General features: G+C 39.1%; 1 protein-coding gene and 1 pseudogene across 2 annotated transcripts; one reads left to right on the top strand and one right to left on the bottom strand.

Annotated features, from left to right (window-relative positions):
- The first annotated feature begins 413 nt into the window (after positions 1-413).
- On the top strand, positions 414-2,227 carry LOC113024915 (endonuclease domain-containing 1 protein-like; annotated as a pseudogene). Its single transcript, XR_013910198.1, has 2 exons — positions 414-1,040; positions 1,632-2,227. The product of XR_013910198.1 is annotated as an endonuclease domain-containing 1 protein-like (transcript).
- A 15,611-nt stretch (positions 2,228-17,838) lies between these two features.
- LOC113026062 (E3 ubiquitin/ISG15 ligase TRIM25-like) lies at positions 17,839-21,607 on the bottom strand. Its single transcript, XM_026174481.2, has one exon. The coding sequence runs from the start codon at positions 21,455-21,457 to the stop codon at positions 19,835-19,837; it is 1,623 nt and encodes a 540-aa protein (XP_026030266.2). The 5' UTR covers positions 21,458-21,607; the 3' UTR covers positions 17,839-19,834.
- Positions 21,608-22,872: the final 1,265 nt, after the last annotated feature.

Genomic DNA, 22,872 nt, shown 5'->3' with positions numbered 1-22,872 from the left:
ATTGTAAAATATTTTTTTATAAAATAATGAACTGAATAACTTATGTATAGAAACAGAAGGCGTTCATTAAAACTTGAAAAATTGAAAAATTAACTATAGAAAAATAAAAATACATCCCAGGGTTAAGAAATTGTTGTCTTTTCCATTAGTTTCTTCTTTAGTTGCTTTTTACTTGATATGACACTTTAAACTGTATAGTAGACTGTATATATTAACTAAGTAAGTAAGTAAAATTTTATTTATATAGCAACTTTCAAGATATATTCACAAAGTGCTTCACAAGACCTAACAATGGATAAAAACCAAGCAAAATTAATAGAAAGCAGATTTAAAACATTTGTTTTTAACTCATTTTTTTAAAGAGATCACAGAGTCTCAAATCGAAAGGAAGAGAGAAAAGTTCCAGAGTCTGGAGGCCACTGAACAGAAGGCTCTGTCTCCGTTTGTTTTTAGCTGAGTATGGGGCCCCATACACACTCATTCACTCACTTTGGCTCTCTGGGCATACAGTTAACATGGTTTGCATATTTTTTTAAGGTTGTAAGTAAAACATTATGTTACAATGCTTACACTGTCCTTTGTTAAACAATAGACTGTGTGTTTGGTATCTATCTGCATTAGTACCAGCCACCATCACTGCCACCACCCAGAGGCTGACAGTATTTAACTCCAACCCTCACTTTCAGAAGAAAGGTTCAGTCTACCTTCTACTTTGCTGTGAGAGCTGTCTCAAAGGAAGGATGTGGATAATTGATTCATTTATTTATTTATTTTTATCACTGTTTAACTTAAAAAGTGTTGTCTTCTATGGAGAGATCACTACTGACTTTAAACCATGCATTGAATTTTTCTACGCAGAAACGATACCACAGGGCATCAGTGGAGACTACCAGGCATTATGTCAGCACTATGAAAACCAATACCACTTTGCCACCCTGTATGACAGAAACCGTCGTATACCATTGTACCATTCTGCGTATATACTCAGTCCTGGAGATGGACCTAGGCCCAAAAATACAAACTGGATGATTGAACCACGGGTAAGCTGTGTAAAATATCACTGTGTGATGTTCAAAGACAGTCATGTATTTGAACTGCTCTCTTTTAAGAACATTGTCTGATACGGTGTATTTTAAAAATGGTTTTCTTAGAGAGGATGAAGAACAATAGTTACAGTGTGAAAGAGTCACTCTGTTTGGATTTTAACTGTTTGTTGAAGTGTGTATTCTCTGCATTTTACTGCCACATTGTTCTCCATCACCTGTAAGAATATGCAACACATTTAAAGCAGCTATTTTCCTCCTGCCTTAGATATTGTCATACTATACCACATATAATGTAATAACTTAAATAACACAACAACAACTGGATAAATAACAGGACAGGATAAAGAAGAAAACATACACAAAATTAGATGATCTTTAATAAAACGATGGTTAAAAAAGTCTGTAGGATTTTATTTGCTCTCTCACATTTTAAAATGACATGACTGCAGTATGACAGTACGCTCTCAGTGTTACACATTCCCACAAACTCACACTGAAACACAATTTGCACACACAGTATGAAGAATGATAAATACTCTTTGTAGCTTCTAAAGAAATAAAAAGTCTGTCTTTGTTGTCATTCAGCTGGTATCAGACAAAGTCAACACAGGAATGGAGTACCAAAAACATCCTGACCAAAATGTGAAGAACAGCCAGGCAGTCAATGAAGACTATAAACACTCTGGTTATACCAGAGGCCACCTCGCCCCCAGTGGTCACCAACAGACAGAAGAAGACAAAGAGGCTACCTTCACCCTGACAAATATTGTTCCTCAAATGGAAAAGTTCAATAACGGCCCCTGGAGTCTACAGGACGAGAAGATGTTAGAAAGGTTTAATGTCTGCATGCCAAAAATGTATGTTATCACTGGAGTCATGCCTTATGAGAAAGATGAACCCAATATCAATAACAGGGTGACTGTTCCTGAGTACTTTTGGACTGCTTACTGCTGCCCAACGTTCACGGCTGGACCTGACCAGAATTACTTTCCTACTTATGCTGCAGTGGGAAGAAATGATCCCAACAGTAAAGATGACATTTTGAAAAAAAAACCCACACAAGATGGCTATGATGTGAAGGAGATGTCCTGGAGGACCTGGAGAAGATCCTGCAAAAATGGCTAAAGATGCCTGAAATGAGTCTCTTTAAAATAAAAGTGAAATAAATGAAATGAAATAAACATTGAGCTGTCAACTGTAATGTTTTTATCATTAAGTTAAAACAAAATAATATTTTAGAAACATATAACGTATCTGAGTTTCTTCAAAAAAATGAAAACATCGTACAGCCTTGTGCTGCAGGACGGGTTAAATAATGCATTTGTAAATAACTACCTATTTTCCTTTATTTTCACAAAGTATAATATTTTAGTATATTTTTAATATTATATCGAGATGAGGTGATTAAATTTTGGTGGTGAAAGAATGCTCTTTGGAGGGTTTACACTCAATAAATATTCAAAAGGATAATTTAATGAGATGATGATGCTTACATCCATACACGTCTAAAGGTCATTCCTGTTTGGGAATAAATATAATCTACAACCTGGCTGGCCGTTGGAGGCACGCAAACACAAATAGTAATCTCTGTGTCTGTGTGATTTATTTATTGTGCTGCTCTAACCTTAGTGGAGAACACAAAGAAACAGTAAAAAGAGCTGAAACTGAAAGATGTAAAAACAATTAAACAGAAACTGTCAGCATGAAAAGCCTGATGTAAAGAAAAAACCTGAAAGACTGAGATTATGCATTACATCAGAGTTTTAAAAAATGTGAAATTGAAAATAAGATGTTGTAAGATTGTTAGTTCATAGTCAGCTGATGAACAAAGCTCTTTTTATGTCTTTATTTCCTTCATGTTGAAATAATCTAAATATTCTACTGTGAAACAGAAGCACTAAACATTTAACCTTATGTTGAGTGAAGGATCTTTGTGCAATGAAAAAGCAGTCGAAGATTATTAATGATTGTTAAGCACATGTGTAAGTGTTGGTCACCAGTGTTGGTCAAGTTACTTGAAAAAAGTAATCAGTAACTAATTACTGATTACTGCCCCAAAAAAGTAATCCTGTTACTTTACTGATTACTTATTTTCAAAAGTAATTAATTACTTAGTTACTTAGTTACTTTTTAAAAACACGATTTACAACCTGAATAGGTGATAAAGCGATAGATCTTTCAGCCCAATTCTACTTTTTCTGCATAATCCATCATACAGAATGTAATCAAATGGAAAAGTCTCTTTTTAAAACTTGTTTTATTAGTTTTAATCTTTTAACTTTATGCATCAAGCAAACATTAAATTATATGCAACATTCTCTGACTTGAAGAAATTTGTTTAATATTTAAACCTATTTTCTGCACATTCCAGCACATAAAATAAAATATTTTTTGTGTTTACACTCAGTCTTTCAAATAGATGCAAGTAAAACACAGCAGAAAATAAATAACATCAAAGACTCAGCGGTCTTTTGGAGTGCAATTTGTTTCATAGTTAGATGCCTGACTGACAACTGTATAAAACAAAAACTACACACAATATTCGAAGCACATAGCGCACAGTCGTAAATCCCCCCTAATTTTCGTATGATCCGAGCTCAGGCACTAGGCGACTGAGCACAGCACTAGTGATGGGATTTCCGGCTCTTTTTAGAGAACCGGCTCTTTCGGCTCGACTCACTAAAAAGATCCGGATCTTTTGACTCCAAACCAACTCTTCAGGTTGTTTTGTTGCTTTAATTAATTTATTATTAACAATAATATAAAATTATGCACAAAAGGAATTACTAATGTAAAAAAAAAAGTGGTTTATTTATATATGTTTATATATAAATATATGCTGTGGCTCCTAGAGACAAAGCACGTACAAACTCTAAAACACATTTCTAGAGTTAACTGAACTTCCAAAACAGAGCTACCTAGATCACTTAAATTACACAATTGAAAGCATATGTGTATTGTTTGTGTATTTATACACAAGCACTCATATATATTTAAATAATTTTAAAAAAAAAAGTTCATTTACCTGTTACTACCACACACCAAATCCAGCATACAGCATGATGCTATGATACATTATGTTGTGTCACACTATTCTAATCTCACGTTCCATTCTATGCAATGACATTCTATTAGTTGCTCAACTTAACTGTAACATATACAAACCTATAGGGTTGGTAAACAAATATTTGTGTCGGCAGTACAGATGTTAGCAATCACAGAGCCCCAGTCAATGTTTATGCAAAAGTTGATCAACATTGGTCCACTTGTGCAGGAAGAGAGAAAGAACATGCAAAAATACGTACAGACATACGCTACGATCATTAGACCACAACAGACCCAGTGTTGGGTAAGTTACTTTAAATTAGTAACTTAGTTACATTACTAGTTACTTCCATCAAAAGTAACTCAGTTACTTCAAGTTACTCGTTACTTTCAAAGTAACTAGTTACTAGGGAAAGTAACTTTGGTTTTACTCAGACTTCTCTTGTTAATGTGTTGCTAACTGGATACCCAGCAAGAGTGCCAGTCTTCTAGCTTGCTTACTTGCCACAAGTGCACTGCGCCACCTACCAAGGGAAAAAATAATGTGCATATTTCCACGAGAGAAATCCCACGCCTGGACCGTCGTTGACCACCGCCATGATTCTAGCCTACATCACAGAGTCATGTGCGCCTTTTACATCCAACACAAAAACTGCAGTCGTGGTGCTTTTAAATGTACTCAGAACTCAGAAATTCTGCCTTCCAAATAGGAAGATGTAGGCAACACCAGACTGCAGATGAGCTGCATACAGGGCTGGACTGGGACAAAAAATCAGCCCGGGCATTTTGACTAGAGACCGGCCCACCATTATAGCAAAAATCATAAAGCCTTTGAATGAAAACAAACACTGTTGTGACAGTGATGTACACTGTCTTGATGGTATATATGTATCAATCTATCAATCGTTTGTTGTAAGACTCAGATAATTATTTATTAAAAGCTAGACATTTTAAATGAGAATAAGAAAGTATTTCTTTGTGCCCCCCTTTCCCTGTTAATGCCCCCACCCCACCTGGCCCCCTGGCAAAACTTTGCTAGACCCGCCCCTGCACAGTTACCAGCTGTCAGCTACATAGAAAAGGATCCTGGTGTTATTTGTCTCTCAGAAACAGTTCATAACTTCCCTTCAACTCATTCATGTCACCTAAAAGGTAAACCTGTTTCTCCATCACCTGTTCAGCTCTGATGATTCAGTAAGGACATCTCCTGGTTTCATCTTCATGTTTCCCTCTCACCAGATAACCAAACCATATCATGACCAGCAGCTTTACAGCTGTGGCTCCAGCAAACATCAGCTGATACTAGAAATTAATATTAAATAAATTCTAACAACAGCTGATCAAACGTGCTGCTGTTGTTTAACGTGACATCCGGTGGTTTCCTCTTTCTGGCGCAAAGCAGACGATAAATAAACAAGAGGGAAAAGCCGATCAGCTGATCATTGATCAGTTTCATGATTAAAGTAGCAACAGGAGAGGGAGGGGAGCAGTGTTGCCAACTTAGCGACTTTGTCGCTATATTTAGCGAGTTTTCAGACCCCTTAGCGACTTTTTTCTAAAATAAAATAAAAACAATCTAATGATCAATTTTGACATCTAAAGAGTTTAGATCGATCAGTTGTTTACATCACTCAACACAAGCAGAACTGCATTACTGCAGCAGAAGACACATCGTCCACATTCAGAAGCACATCTCTGTATAGTGACTGGTCTTATGATTTAAACAGGCAAATGTTCAGCATTCAAACTACAGGTGAAGAATAGTCAAACCAGATGTTTCCCCCATTATGTCGAGATCAGCTAGTCAAGTACACACCTACACAGCATGTTAACAAACCGTGAACAAAAGCCACACAAAAAATGAATGATTGCTGGTAAGGGTTTCTATACATTAGTATGTACGAAGGGTATGTTGTGACTTACCTTCAAAATTACAGCGGTCCTTCGCTATAACGCGGTTCACCTTTCACCTCGCTGTTTCACGGATTTTTTTAGTGCAAGTTTGCATGCTTATTTTTTTTTTTTTACGTCTCATTGTGTCCTGCGTCCTGATCGCTGCAGACGATCTCCTCCGTGACGTCTCTCCTGTACAGTACAGAATCGCTGCATTGATCGCTAGCAGTGTGACTCTGAAGTGCAGTACTGTATGTCCACGATGTCCACCAAATGTTTTGCTTCGTCAAAAAATAAAATTGGCTACTTGATTTCACCTATCGCTGGTTATTTCTAGAATATAACACCCGCGATAAACGAGGGACAGCTGAGAAATATAACATTTGAATCCATTTTCTCTTTTGCCCTGAGGTGCGGGGAAAAAATATTGACAAGTCGATGAACATCATTTACAGACATATTGGGTAAATGCCCAAGACATCTAGAGAAATGCAAATCGCCGCTTGATTCATTCATTTGCTTAACTTGTTTTGGAGCGTAAACAGGGTGCGAATAGGACACCGGAAACAAAGCTCCCCACAGGAGTTTCCGCACCGGAAGTAGCATATGCTAACGTGCACATAGTCAATTCTTTGAAAGAGGCAGGGTGGACTGCAAAAAGGAACTTTTTCCAGATGTGACTGGCCACTCCAACACTCCACTGTCTCAATTACCTATTTCTTGATGAGCTGTATTTTTGGTCACAGTGTTTCTCTACAGACTGCCATTTTATGTTTCTCTCTACTCTATTGAAGAATCGGGTGCTTCAGTTTGACTCGGCAGATAGCACTGCTGTGATTAAAAAAGCTATATATCACCACTGATGATACCCAAAGGAGTGGGAAACATCAAAGTATCTTGTCCTCTGACATACATACTGTATAAGCTTATCTGTGGTATCTGTGGCACTCATGGTTCCGGCTTGCTATTGGAGTGCAAAACAGCAACACTCTATATGAACAACTGAGTTTTATTGTGACACTGATATCGCTTAAAAAATATGCAAATCTTTTTTCTTTTCTTTTTTTAAAATAATGTTTATTTGAATTTAAAATGATTTCTATAGCTCAACATCACAACAACAGTCACCTATACTGTCAGGTAAAGACCCTAAAGTATTAGAGAGCATCCCACTATCTAATGATCCCCTATGAGCAAGCACTAGGCAATGGCGGAGAGGAAAAACTCCCTTTTAACAGGAAGAAACCTCTGACAGAACCAAACTCAGTGAGGGGCAGCCATCTGTCGCGACTGGTTGGGTTAGTTTACCTGTAAGATAAACCATTTTTAACTGTTGTTTGTATGATAAGAGCCTAAATAACATCATTACAGCCTAATTAAGATTGAGCCAATTTGGGGGGTTTACAGCAAGTTTGGTTTGCTGGATTTCTCCAGGGAGTCTCTTACAAAAACTTGTAAGAGACTCCCTGGCGCTTCTTTCGATCTTTGACACAAGCCACTTCCACAAGTCTTCCTTCGATATGGTACCAATCAAGCGAATTTAAGCTTTTCGCTTGGTGATATTTAGGCTTAATGCATCTAAAAATCAGATTCTTGTCTTTGAAAATCCAGCATCCAACACTTTCATTGTTTGCCCTTTTGTTACAGGCCATGGAAATTAAAATTTCACATTTTTCATTTTTCGCCTGTTCATTTTTTAAGTTAGTAAGTATAAGTTTTACTAAAGTCTTAAGTATTGCATGGAAAATTGCAATTGGTGTGAATGTGATTACCATAAAAAGTGGAATTACTATCTTGCTTCCACGAGAGGTAAAAGCAACTTTTGTTGCCACCAGTTGTTTTGCAGCCATTCTGATTCTGGAAATCAGAGCTGCAATTCTTTCCCAAAACCAAGAAAAAGAGCGTCTAATTGTTGCCAGGAGCATGTTAAACATCGCCACAACTGCCCTGCATGAATTATTGATTGTTGTCCTGGTGATGTAAATTATTGCACGACCCACAGACAGAGCAGCAGCTCTTGGTAGGGAAGAGAAATATGAGAGTTTTGTGCAAACTCCAGATAAAATAGATTTTTCTGATTCTGTGTGAGTATTTTCTGTTTTGTTTCCCTGATTTTCACTGACTAACTCCAACCCTTTGGTTGTAGAATGAGTCAGTGACCTAAGTTTTGTGTAGCTGAAGAGTGTGGGGTCAAACTGACCATTAGTTGGACAGTAGTCTGGTGGAGCTACGTCACATGGCACACCTTTTGTTTGGTGGGCAGTGGATGAATCAGGATGATCAAATCCAAGACTTGATCTGATGACATTTGCAGCACGTCTAGCAGCCCACGAAATCGCAGACAAAAGCAGGAGGGGCATGTCTGCTTATAGTCAGTTCAGTAGAAGAGAAAGAAAATTTGTAATACAAACGTTGTGCCGCTTTTTACGAAACGTAGCAGTAAAGCATAAAATACCTGTTTTATGGAGGAACCAAGTGCTGTGAAATGAGTCCAAACCTATATTTAAGAATAAAGAAAGATGAAAGGATTCCAGACATCAAAGCCATCTGAGTGACATCATGTGTGTTAAACTCAAATGACATCATGAAGGAGCATGATGTCATTAGAGCATAGAACAGTAGTAACATTCTGGTTACCACGGCAATATTAGCATTTCTTTTCCTTCACATTAAAGCTGCTTAGTTTCTCAATTACTGCTTCACATGAAAAACTGAAATGATTCTTATTGTCTTTGCAAAGCACAACACAATAAATGATTAAAAAATTATAAAATTTGTAGTAGAATGTATTTATCCATCTGAGTAATTATGTTCTTAGAAGAATAAAAACACTGTAGATGTATGCACATATTAAACTCGAACTAATACAGTGTAAAACATAGAGGACTTTATTCCATGGAATAGAACTCTAAAGGCACATCATAATTTGATTAATTTATTTATTAAACTTGTTTTTGACAAATTAACACTATCACTACCAAACTCATTAAGACAACTGAGTAAAAGATAAATTATTGAAAATATTTTACTGCAACTTTTTATTTTGTTTTGTTTTTGGACTGTTTATTTGAATTCAGTTTAAGATTATTTATATAGCTCCTAATCACAATAACCACCTCACGCCTCTCTGTACTGTCAGCTAAAGACTCTAGAGCATCCATCCATCCATCCATTCATTCGCTTCCGCTTATCCTTTTCAGGGTCGCGGGGGCCGCTGGAGCCTATCCCAGCTGTCATAGGGCGAAAGGCGGGATACACCCTGGACAGGTCGCCAGTCTGTCGCAGGGCTAACATATAGGGACAGACAACCATTCACACTCACATTCACTCGCACATTCACACCTAGTGGCAATTTGGATTATCCAATTAACCTATCCCCACAAGCTGCATGTCTTTGGACGGTGGGAGGAAGCCGGAGTACCCAGAGAGAACCCACGCAAACACGGGGAGAACATGCAAACTCCACACAGAAAGACCCCGGCCTGATGGTGGAATTGAACTCAGGACCTTCTTGCTGTGCGGCAACAGTGCTAACCACCGTGCCACCGTGCTGCCCGGTCTTTCTCTAGAGCAGTCTTTCTCAAATAGTGGGGCCGATGTCAGGGGGTATGGGAAGATGCTTTTATCGCCATACTAGAATAAACTGTAATTGCACATCCACTACAGTAGGTGGCAGGGTTTATTTTTGCACCAAGCATGTGCACGCACAGCACAGAGCAGGAGAAATGAAAGTGCAGTAAATAGTGATGTGCCATACCACTGATTTCCTTTCTGATCCAATACCAAGCAAAATTCAGGGTGGTGTCGCCGATACTGATCCGATACTGATACTTTGTACAAAAACATAACGTGTTATTGTATTTTAAATTATATCTTCATAATAATCACAGGACATCAGACTACTTGCTCCTATTGTTGAATTATCATATAGAAATTAAAAACTGAAGTTTTTTTGTTAGTTGATGCTATTTGAACATGTATATCTTGTCATTTAACATGTATATACGTGCCTGGACATTTCAACAAGAAAATTCAACATTCACAATTTCCCTCATTCACAGTACAAATGTTGGTATCAATCTAATACAAAGTAAATGCAGGGCCAGTATTGCAGAAGTTATTCGGGCAGCTAATTGGAGGAAAGTAGTGTGCCATGACTTATGAGATGAATTCACAATTTGCGAATTTTGAACACAATTTAAACACTGTGGAGGTAAACACAGACGACCTGAGAGCTCTCGATAAACACTGCTCGTTTATTACTCATCACCACAGAACTGAACACTTTGCCTCCAAAACACAGCAACAACACTTCCTGGGAACTGGGTGTGAGTGGAGCCTTCCAGTGGTCCACCACAACACAACTATATCACTGTGATTGTTACTTTCCACAACAATTAGTTAACACAACAAAACACACCCTTCACCTTTTCATGTGTTTTGAAACTGGGTTTTTGGAGACCTGGAATGTACATTTTTCTGGTCTCTAAAGCACACATAAAGGTTCAAACATTTTTCAAAGTGCAAGTTTGAGGTTTATTTTTTTACAAAGAAATAATTAACACAGTTCAGTGGGCTGCATACTGAACCTGAAGGATCGATTCAATTGTGCTAGTATCAATCAAATACCAATAGCAGAGTTGGTATTGATACTATTTGGATCGATCCGCCCACCTCTAGCAGTAAACAAACCCTCAAGATAAATGGAAAAATATTTAACAGTTAACAAAAAGAAAGGCGGAGAGAGACAGAGATAATGAGACAAACCAAAGTCTCCCGAAAGCTAAGACAAGGAAATATAACCAGTGTATGTAGCTTGGCTTCACTGTGACTACATGCACTTTAAATCTTTTCTGTTACAGACTAAAAAGCAATATTCGTAAAGTTATTCTTTGCTTTAAGTTGATTAATATTTCTTTTTTGTTTTCTTTAATGTTAATAAGGCTACAATGTTATGCAGCAATGTACTTATAGTAACAAATTTGTAGACAAATGATACTATTTATAATTGCAGAGGAGAGTGGCAATTATAACATGAACAACCAGTAGATGACGGTGAGGAGGAGAAACTGATTTGTGATCGAAAAGCACATCAGAGCCTTTGCAGATCCAAAAAGGAGAACTTTGTCCAAAGTATAGATAAAATAGATCCTGATCCTGTGTGAGGATGTTGTTCTCCTGAGTTTCACCGAGGAACTCTAAGCTTTTGGTTGTAGTATGAATCGGTTTCCTAAGTTTTGCGAACATGACGGCTGTGGAGTCAAACTAGGCTCTAGTTGGACAAGAGAGCTACGACACATGGCAAGTACTCTCAGAAAAATTATGCTTCTTAAATGGTTCTTCAGATGTCTTTATGGTTCTTTAAAGAAACATCATACGTCAAAAAAACGTTTTATTTTTTGGATGGCTCTTCAGCTATTACAAATGGTTCTTTAAAGAACAAAATGTTTTTCATCCCTAGCTATCTAAGTTTGATGGTGTAAAATGGCAGAAATATTTATTCACTAATGGGAGTGTGAATTATACTGTGGGAAATCCTGGTCTTGTTAGGAGAGACGGCATCCATCCCACTCTGGATGGAGCAGCTAGAAATATGGACAAATTTATTAAACCCCCAATTGCCAACTCAGGGTCTGCAGCCTTAAAGATTCCTTGTGAGAGTTTGATTGTGTGAATAGGTGGTGTGGGTAGAGTGTTAGTTTATTTTAATTGCTTTCTCTCAAATATGTGGATGGAGAGTTTTTGTTCTTGTTGCAACAGAACTGTTACTTTTGGGGAGGAATGGGACCGCAGCGCAAACTGTTCATGATGAGCCTGAGTCTGCAGAGGGTCCCAGTGCACTGCAAGACGTCATGCTTTGTTCCTTTGCCAAAGACGCCACAGTTGCATAGACTGTATATATTAGAGCTGTTCCTTATATTTTGTAACTTGTAATCGTTTGTATTTAATTTAGTACAGTCTGTTACTGTTCTTATTGTCTTGGAGCAACATATGTATTATTATAGGGTCTACCTTACTATATAGAGCACCTTGAGGCGACTGTTGTTGTGATTTGGTGCTTTAAAATTTAAAATAGAATTGAACTGTAACCACATACTTTCATAACGGTTAATAAAGTATTGTGATTCTGATTCTTTTTTTTTTTTTTTTTTTTTTTGCCTGTCCCGTTTGGCTCTTTTGCCATCAGAATTGTTGTCTAAAGGCAAAGAAAGATGCCCAACGGATTTACTTTACCAAACTGACCATCCCAGCCTTGCCGTAATGGTCCATTTGATTCACCTTTTATTGTTTATTTTATTTTCACTTGCTGAATACGGGACAGACTTGACTGGGGGAAAGAAGGGGAGAAAGAAAGAGGGAAAGAGAAACAGCTGAGAAGAGGGACGGGGGAGAAGGGCAAAAGACAAAAACCAACAGAACGGGCAGAGAAAAAAAAATGCATATATCAATCACCTGGATCACCTGCTGAGAAAGAAAAAAGAAAGCAAGCAGAAGAGAACAAGAGTAATAGAATAAACAACATCACAATGATATATGGGAATATGACAGTAAATACTAAATGTTAAACATTATTGTGCAGCACATAAGATCAACAGAACACAGTGTGCTTTCAGGTAGGAGCCAAAAAGGGTGTAGTTTGTGGGTGTGATCACCCGTGTGTACACCTGTGAGCATGGACGCGCTTGTTTTTTGTTTTTTAAAAGGTTCCTTCATGTAATAATCTGCTAGAGGGTGTGGGGGGGCCACAGCCCCGTCCTCCAGGGCGTGAAGCAGGTGTGGAGGAGATCAAAACTCCAGACATCCAGAGGCCCCCAGAACACAAGAGACCAAGGAAGACCAACAGAGGGGCAGCTGCGCCACTGTCCCGGAAAGAGCTGAGGAGAGTCCCAGATGAGGGCTCACTCAGCAGCCGCGGAGCAGAAGCCAGGGGGAGTTGCAGTGACGCGCCCGTGAGCTCCGCCGGCAGCCAGCTGCACCTGAGTGACCGAGCCCCAGGCCGAGAGGCCGGGGGCACCCCACCTCCGAAGTGGCCCGAGCGAGCCCCAGGCTCCAGGCCCCGATAAGCGGCCGCCAAGGAGTGAGCCGGTGTGTACCTGGACGCCCATCCCCGGACACAAAGAACCACCAACGCACCGATGTCTGAGGGGGTCCGCCACTGGCAGGGGAAGTGGTGGTAGGGGGAGATAGGCCTCCAAACCTTGGAGGGCCTGAGATGTCCCCAGATTCTGTGATTCTGATTCTGATACGATGCCACTCTATAGAGGGTCTCCTTCCTTGTTGTCAGCACTGTCAGTCTCATGCTTTGTTGCTGGCCTCCAGCTAGGCCACAGAAAGTGCCCCATCGCCTTCACTTTCACTGTCCCCAAGAGATATGTTTGAAAAACAGTTATTTTGGTAATGCATTTGTTATTAGAAAAGTGACTTTACCAATTATTGACATGGTATAGACAAGCTAGTTATAATTGAGCTACAGCAATTACAGCAAGCTTGTTTTTCAGAATTTTCAATTATTTACAACACTGGAAGAACAACAGACTTTTCATGTACTAAATATGTTTAAAATATGGTTAAATATATTGAAATATACATTTATTTAGTGAACATATGATTTGATGAACATTATATCATTGTAATATTTTTGAAATCATTTGCATTGTTAAAAATGAAAATAAATGAAATAAACAACTATCTGCGACACCTAGTTTTACACTTAGATCCACATAGGGCCATGCAGTGAAAGCAGCATTGCATCTATTTGTTAAACAGATTAACTGAAAACTGCACAAGGAAAATGTAAAAGTAAGCAAAATCAATATCTGACTGTGATGATAATAATGATGTTAGAACCAATTCATTAGAATAAACCAACCAGATTTAGAATAGTGAAATAAAACTCAAGTAAAACTAGGTTATTGCCCCAGTAAGGTAAGATTAAGAAGAAAGTATAAGGATTATAAAGAAAATGGCATCGACAGAAAACAGAAATAGCATCATCACAAGTCAGCCCATGCAAACCGCTAGAGAAGCAACAATGGTGAGTAATTAAAAACTGAAAGCAGAAGAATTCCAGTTCATTCCATAGCAGCTTCTGATTTCCCAAGGTCACAGAACACAGCAGAAGAGCCTTCACCTAAGAAGTGATTAGCCCTGAATCCGGCATAGAGCGGCTGAGTGAATGGAGGAGAGTCATGGTTTTAGAGATGCTGTAGAAGGACAGAATACCTGCTCTGTGATCCAGTTACACTCCAATTCTGTAAGATGGAGGGCTTGAGATAGATGTAAAGTATTCATCTATCTGAGTTTTCTGTTGGGATCTGATCTGTTGCTGGATATCAGAAATGCTTTTCTTGATGAGAAGGAATAGTTGTTGAAGTGTCCTCCCAGTGTCCCTCACAGCTTTATCAGCAGACTGATTAATGGCCTCCACCTCCTGCAGAAGCACCATCACATCTCCTTCTCTGTTCTTGATTCTCTCCTGAGTTTTTTCACGACTTGAGTTGACCTCTTTTTGCCGTTTCAGTCCTTTCTCCTTTCATACAATTCATACAGTAGCTGTGTCCACAGGGTCCATGCGAATTCCATGCTGCGTCGTTTCACCTCTCAAAGACAGTTATGTGAACTAGTTTAATTCTCTAAAATAGTAAGAACATTATTTAAATTACTTTATGTTAATTACACTCTTCTAAGACAAAGTAATTATTTTTTAAATATCAGTAGGATTTTAAAAGCTTGGAGGTTCAAAACTTAACATTTAACATACATCACACACATTTCGAGGATAAAAATCTCCAGATATCAGATCACCTCTCTGTCTCTCTGAAGCTAACTGTGGCTAAATGCACACAGTTAGCTTCAGATCATTTCAGTGTGAATGGGCCGCTTCCTTCAGAATCTCTCTCTCTCTCTCACACACACACACACACACACACACACACACACACACACACACACACACACACACACACACACACACACACACACACACACACACACACACACACACACACACACACACACACCCCTCTGTCTATGAACAGACGTATTCACTAAAGTACGTTGTAAAACAGTGAAAGAAGGCGCAGCAGCGCCTCTTCTTTCTCAGGAGACTGAAAAGATTCGGCATGAGCCCCCGCATCCTCAGGACCTTCTATCACTGTGCCATTGAGAGCATCCTCACTGGATGCATCACCACCTGGTATGGCAACAGCACCGCCTACAACTGCAAAGCTCTCCAGAGAGTAGTGCGGTGCTCTGAACGGATAATTGCAGGTGAGCTTCCCTCCCTCCAAGACATCTACAGGAAGCGCTGCCTGAGGAAAGCGGGGAGGATCATCAAGGACTCCAGTCACCCCAGCCATAAACTGTTCAGACTGCTTCCATCAGGACGGAGGTTCTGCAGCATCCGGTCCCGTACCAGCAGACTGAGAGACAGCTTCTTCCACCAGGCCATCAGACTGCTGAACACGTCATAGACACCTCAGCTTCACTACTGGAACTTTAACATTATGCACTCCATACTGTACAGTAATGCCACTGTTTTGCACATGTCTCACTCTGTATATTTTATTTTATTTATTTTATTTATTGTTTACTCTATTTAATTTGTAAAATATGTGTACACACACACACACACACACACGTAGAAAAATATTTAGTATACACATCCAGAAATGCATATACTATTATATATTGTACATATATTTATTAGTTTCAGATGTAGCTTGTATTTTGCTTGTTTACATTATTGTATTTTGCACAACTCTGTTGCTTGTGAAGCTCGCACACAAGAATTTCACTCACATGTGCTGTACCAACGTACCTGCACATGTGATGTGGCAATAAAAGTGATTTGATTTGATTTGATTACCCTTGTCTATAAATAAAGACAAGAGCAAAATTAGAGCGCACATCACAGGGCCCCACTCTCGTGTGAGTGCTCTGTGACTGCCCTTGCAAGTAAAAACTGCAGCGTGTGTGTGTGTTTCTACTCTCTGACTCTCAGCTGAAGAAGTGTCTTTAGAATACATCTCTTGACAGTCTTTCATGTGGAACAGCGAAACGCAAGTACGAAACCCAAGGGGTTATCACATGATTTGGAAGGCATTCTGGGCGCAGCCAGCGGATTTCGTTATGTGGGCATTTTGCCGTACCACAGGCAGAAATATTGCCGTTAAGTGCCTTCATAACTTGAATTTTTCATTAAATGGGGTATTCGTAAGCCGGGGTTCCACTGTATTTTGATCTTTTATGTAAGAAGTATTATGCTTTTATGGGAGCTTTTTACATTACCTTTGTCATTAACTTTTTAATTTTTGTGAAATTTATCAGGCCATGCCAAACTGGAATAGGCTTCTTCTTTTTTTTTTTTTTTTTTTTACAGAAACTAATTGCACATGCAAGCAAACCAAAAATTAACCCTTTAAGACCTACCATAGAACCAAGCCCGCCAGAGCTTATATTATATTTTTACATGCTGTGGAGCCATTTTTGGGAGCATTTCAAGTTGCTATACATCAATACAACCATTATAGCCCAGATTTTAATAATATGTCTGCATTAAGTGCATAGTAATTACATAAATTGCAAAAAAGTGCAATAAACTACAAAATAATTGAAAATCGTTTTTGCTTTTTTAACATATATTTCTAGTTAGAGAAATTTAAGAGGCTTATCTCTCAAAACTGTAAATACAAAAAAAGTTGCACAAAATAGTTTCCCACCACAGGAAATTTATTTTGAGTGTCTTCATAGTTTTATTTTTGAAATACACCAATTTTTATATACTGCAGGAAAAACAAAAATAAATATTATAATGCAAATTTGCAAAAAAGCAGCATCTGCATCAAAATAAATTATTTCCAGCAGTGCAATATGAGTCCTAAGCATCCCAGAAACGACACAGAAAGTCATAAAGTCAAACATAACTTTTAAAAACACCAGTATAGGCTCATAAGGCCCTGATGGTAAAAAAAACAAACAAAAAACTACATTTCCGCGAAAATGACGTCACTTCCGGTTTCGGGCAGGTAATGGCGGACATGCAAAAGTTCGCGCTGACGTCTATTCCAACGTAGGAAGTGTTATGAACAGCTGATCGGATCGGCAAAGCGTGTTTCTGGAATATTATGTTTTTGTTGCTGCAAGTGCTTTTTATGCAGTTTTTGCAAAGCTTTATGTGGAAGGAAACTGTGACCTAGGACAAGCTGATGGCATAAGATGTAAGTACAACTCCTCCGGTTTCATATGCAAAAAAAATTATTGCGCTAGCTTACATGGTTGCAGAGGTACCGGGATTTAAAAATAGTTACGCAAAACAGAGCGTGCCCGCTCCGACCGGCTCTAAAGGGTTAATAAGCAAGCCTCTGTATGAAAGAGCCAAAGATCCAAAAGTAAGTATCAAGAATCAAAGCAGCTAAGTACTCAGAAAAATTTATAGACACTGAGGACTCATGGACAACAGGAAACAGATGGGGCATCATCCAAAATCTGAGACTACAAGACCGGTCCACGGTTAGGAGAGTACTGGGTTTTCTTTTAGAGACATCTAAAATAGGAATTTTAATTTTTCAACTCGTTGTTGCAAAATAGGCTGAGCGTAAACCAAGTCCCAACTATCATCCTAACCCTAGAGCCATTGACTTGGCATTGGTACTTACTGTGTGGTCAGTAGCAAGTTTTGCTTGCTATGAGTGCTTCAGTTTGTCTTTTTTAAACATTCTTCCCTGCAAAATACTCTGTAAGGGTGAACTCATATCATGCACAGTTGCCTTATTTCTTCCTGGAGCATCATTATTGTCAAGATCGCGTGGAGGTTGTGGTGTGAGGACCCTAATGCAGACGAACGAGGCAGAACTGAACTTTAATGAAAAATGAGCCTTTATTGTGGCTAAGAACAAAAACACAAGCCAAACAAAGGAAATAACCAGGGGAGAAACTAACATAAAACCTGAACTGGAAAAACTGAGTACATGAAACATGGAGATGCAGGAAAGGTTAACAGACGAACGGACAACAAACACGGGGACCTCATAAATACACAGAGGGATGAAGAGGGAAGAGGAAACACACGGGTAGCACAGCTGGGGTGAATAAACATAATGACATAACAGGAGGAAGCAAAACTGAACACACTGAACACAGGACACTTGACTGTCAAAATAAAACAGGAAGCACAGAGACGCAGACCTAAGACCATGACACCACACCAGGGATAAACAGGGATGCAAACGGGGAGACGAGATGAAACACAAGGAGAGCAACAAAGGAACAGGTAGGGAGAGGGAGCGAGAGGGGACACGAGAGAGAAGGAGTGAGAGGGGACAAGAGACAGGGGAGTTGCAGAAACATGGATAAACATGACAGACAGGAGAGGACTGGAATGAACCCAAGGAGGGGGAACATGGGAACAGAAAAGGAAATCAAGACGCACCCACACAAACCCAAAGAGAGTAAATGGACTGTTTCTTATATAGTGCTTTTCTACTCTCCCGAGTACTCAGAGCGCTCTATACATCATGCCACATTCTTTCTTTCTATACTTAGTGCTTCCTAACTACTTTCATACTCCAATGAATGCATTGGAGAGCAACTTGGGGTTAGTATCTTGCCCAAGGATACTTGATATGCAGACTAGAGGAGCCATGGATGGAACCACTAACCTTCCGATCAGTAGGTGACCCGTTCTACCTCCTGAGCTACAGCCACCCTAGAGAGGGACGCAGGACAAAGACACAGGGGGGAAAACGGGGGAAACTAGACAATTCAAAATGCAGAATAAATTCCTGACCAACTAATGAACCTAAACATAAACTGTAACTACAGGGGTCCAACAAAGAATGGCCACGCATCATACTGATGTCTTCGGAAATTTATTTCTCTCTCTCTCTCTCTCTCTCTCTCACTCTTGTCTTCAGACACCGTGAAAACTGAAGAAACACAAAGTTTACAACATAAATGTTTTGAGCTTATCAGTCTCTCATATCAGTGTCCATAAACAGTCTTGTGCAAGCAGAACAGAAAAATGCACAATAATGGATATCACAAAAATGTCCTCTCATTACCAGTGTAGAACACGTATGCAACATTATACAAACAATATACATGAAACCATACCGTGTGCGCCTCTTGGACCACATGCAGAATAACATTAACGCTGAGGCTGTAGATGCATCTGTAGCCATGTATCCATGCTAGCTCCACAATGCCATGGTTGTGCTCTCAACCAAACTCTGGTCATGTGACAATTACAAACTTTAGCTCATACAAACTTACAGCACTTTACATATTTAACAAACCCATATTTTGTAATCACATATTTTAGACATGTTTTTTAATTAATGTTACACTTTTATCATCTTATGTTATAAATAAATGAACTAAATTAAGCATGAATCTATCACAGAAACATGAAATAACCAACTTTATTTTAACTGTCTCAGGGACAGTTACATAAACCATAATACAAAATTACACTAAAATACAAGAAAGCTCAAAACGCTGCTTCAAATGACCCAGGACGATCCAATTGTCCCCACTCTCCCACTGGCCTGCACTTATGCTGTCCTTAACAGTCCAGGTGACTTGTGCAGTTGAGTTCATCCTCAACATCTGAAGTCATCTATATCACACACACTTACTGAGGTAATCAATTTTAGGCAATTTTTGTTTTTGCTTAAATGGGGAAGCTGTGACACACTGTCTGCTCACCTCCAGTTAAAGATTTTTAATTACTTTTATTTGTTTTTGTTAATTTTTATAGCAAGTAACACAGACCCATGCTACATCACTGCACTTATAATCTATGCTATATATTTTGCCTGACCTCTTTAGGAGAGACCTCTTTTTCTAGACTATTTGAGCTCACACAGCTCAACACACGATCCAACATAAAGCCAAAATCCAGCGTAGAGCGGCTGAGTGAATGTGGTCTGGACTCTGTGCAGGAGACACATGGTCTTTGAGACACTGTAAAACGACAGCATACCCGCTCTGTGATCCACGTATACTCCTATTCTGGGTGACTGAGGGCCTGAAATGACAGTTCTGATTTTGTTATGTCTCAGTTCATAACCATTTTTGAAACACTCCAGTGCCCAAGAACTGTCATTGTTCCCAAACAGACTTTCATCTCCTGTTCTGCTGATATTCTTGTATGAAACTGCCACTGAAAGTGCTCCTCCACTCCACACCACCTCCCAGTAACAACATCCAGTCAGACTCTCTCTGCTCAGGACTTGATGTCTGTTGATGAATCTGTCTGAGTGATGACTATATAAAAATTTTTTACTCATACATTTGACTTTTTTGTCCCCTTCAAATAAGAGACTTGTGTTTGCTGTGTTAAAATCCAGCGTTAGTTCTTGAGATAGTCCGAGGAACTCAGCTCTGGTTTTGGGTTCAGGTCGAGACATTACTGCATCCACTTCCCCCTCTAACTGTGAGACTGCGGTGCCAAAACGGATTTCCTGTAGTTTACGTTTGAACTCTGACACAGCTGTCATCACATCCTCAAAGTACTGCAAAGTACATGTTTTAATGTTGAGTGATCCAACAGATTCATGCACATGTGACAGTGAGGTGTACGTCTGGAGAAAGTGGGTGTGATCCTGTGTATGAAAGAGCTGCCCCAGCTCAGCATCTTTCCTCTTCAGCACAGTGATCTCATTCTCTATTCTGTCCTGAAGCTCTCTTGCACGACACACTTCAGCTTTCTGACGAGATCTGATCTGCTGTTTTACATCATTAAAGATCTTCTCACTGTCCCTCACTGCTTTATCAGCAGACTGAGTGATGGCTTCCACCTCCTCCTGAAGCACCTTTATGTCTTTTTCTTTGTCCTGGATTCTCTCTTGGATTTTCTTTCGACTCACCCCAAGTTCTCTCCGCTTTTTATTCCTTTCTGCTGTAGCTGAAACTGTGTCATGGCCTTTATGTTCATCCATGGAGCACAAATAACAGATACACTGCTGATCAGTGCGGCAAAATATCTTCATCACCTCACTGTGTTGAGAACAGATGATTTTCTTAAGCCTCTTTGATGTGTCCACCAGCTTGTGTTTCTCAAAGGCAGTAGATTCATAGTGAGGCTGGAGGTGCTGCTCACAGTAAGAGACCAGACACTGCAGACAGGACTTGATGGCTTTCAGTTTCCTCCCAGTGCAGACATCACAGGCCACATCTTTAGGTCCAGCATAGCCATGATCGGCAGGTGAAGCTTGGAGTTCAGTCTTCTGCAGCTCCTCCACTAACTCTGCCAAGACAGTGTTTTTCTTCAAAGCAGGCCTCGGTATGAAGGTCTGTCTGCACTGAGGGCAACTCTGGATGTTCTTCTGATCCTCTTCATCCCAGTAGCTTTTAATACACTTCATACAGTAGCTGTGTCCACAGGGAACAGTGACCGGATCCTTCAGGAGATCCAAACAGATCGAACAGCAGATTTTTTTCTCATCCAGTCTGCTTGTTTGCCATGCCATTATCGCTCTCAGATAACAGAATGATAAAAAAATATATATATATAGTACTACCGCATTAAAATTAAAAAAGATTTTTTAAAAGCAAATTACACAGAAACTACATCTTCTTTATGCGTGCTTCAATATCTGCATTGCGGCTCGTTTGTAACAGCATCCTGATGTCTTAACTTCTGAGAAGATCTGTGAGAGTGAAGCTGTAGAAAAACACTGAGACTGAACGCAATTGGTTGATTTTGTGAATAGTGAGGAAGTTTTCAGCCTGCAAGTCATGCCACGAAGCCACAACTCTTGAGAAAAGCACCATGTGGTTCTACCCACTGTTGACAACACAGAGTATAAGATGCAAATACTAGACACCTTACACAACCTTAACTCAGTCCTTGACAATTTGTAGACAATTTCAAAATAACAATGTTCTTTAAAATGGATCAGTGAGTACCGCTTTGCATTTATCACTCTGTCAGATCCATAAGATTATCATTAGGTATTTCAATGCTGATTACAAACTCGTTTGAGGCTAACAAATGGAAATTAGAACCCAAATTCAGATGTGGAGTTTAAGATCTTGGGAGCGCTTCACAGGGAGTGGGACCGAGGCTGCTATTACTGCATAGATGTCACCAGGAAACCAGCTACATTTCTACTATCAGACCATTCTTTCTTGTGTCAGAGTATAAAAACATGGCAACACAGAGTCCACACCTAGTGAGGAATTTCATCTGTCAGAAAACACAAAAGACCTCAGCTGTGCAGTCCAATAATACAACAGTCAGTTTGGATATTTTAACGCCCCCATGATCAAAAGGCAAGGATGAGCTGCTGCAGCTGAAACTAGATGGTTTTAAGAAGAGAATTTTGAGTGAAGATATTTTCACTTAAACTGTTCCATTTCTGGAAAAATAAGCTTAAATGTCATACATTTAACTGTATTAATGAATATGTATTGAGTTTAAATACTCCAATATTATCCTAGAATGCAACCAACACACATTTACAGTGGTATGCAAAAGTTTGGGTGCCCTTGATAATTTTCATGATTTTCCTTCATAAATCTTCAGTTGGTTGGATCTGCAATTTCATTTAAATGTATCATATAGCAGAGGAACACAATGATATTTGAGAAGTGAAATGAAGTTTATAGGATTTACAGAAAGTGTGCAATAGTTACTTAAACTAAATTGGGCAGGTGCATAAATTTAGGCACCCTTGTCATTTTATTGATTTGAATACCTTTAGCACTAATTATTGGAACATAAAATTTGTTTGGTAAGCTCATTGACCCTTGACCTACATAAGAAAGGGTATTTAAGGTGGCTAATTGCAAGTTTTTCCCCTCTTTGCATCTTCTCTCAAGAGTGGCTACATGGGAGCCTCAAAACAACTCTTAAATGACCTGAAAACAAATATTATTCAAC

The sequence above is a fragment of the Astatotilapia calliptera genome, chromosome 7 (assembly GCF_964374335.1).
Source record: "Astatotilapia calliptera chromosome 7, fAstCal68.1, whole genome shotgun sequence".
Taxonomy (NCBI): Eukaryota; Metazoa; Chordata; class Actinopteri; order Cichliformes; family Cichlidae; genus Astatotilapia; species Astatotilapia calliptera.
The sequence above is the reverse complement of the archived record's forward strand: the minus strand, read 5'-3'. Positions and strand labels throughout refer to the sequence as shown.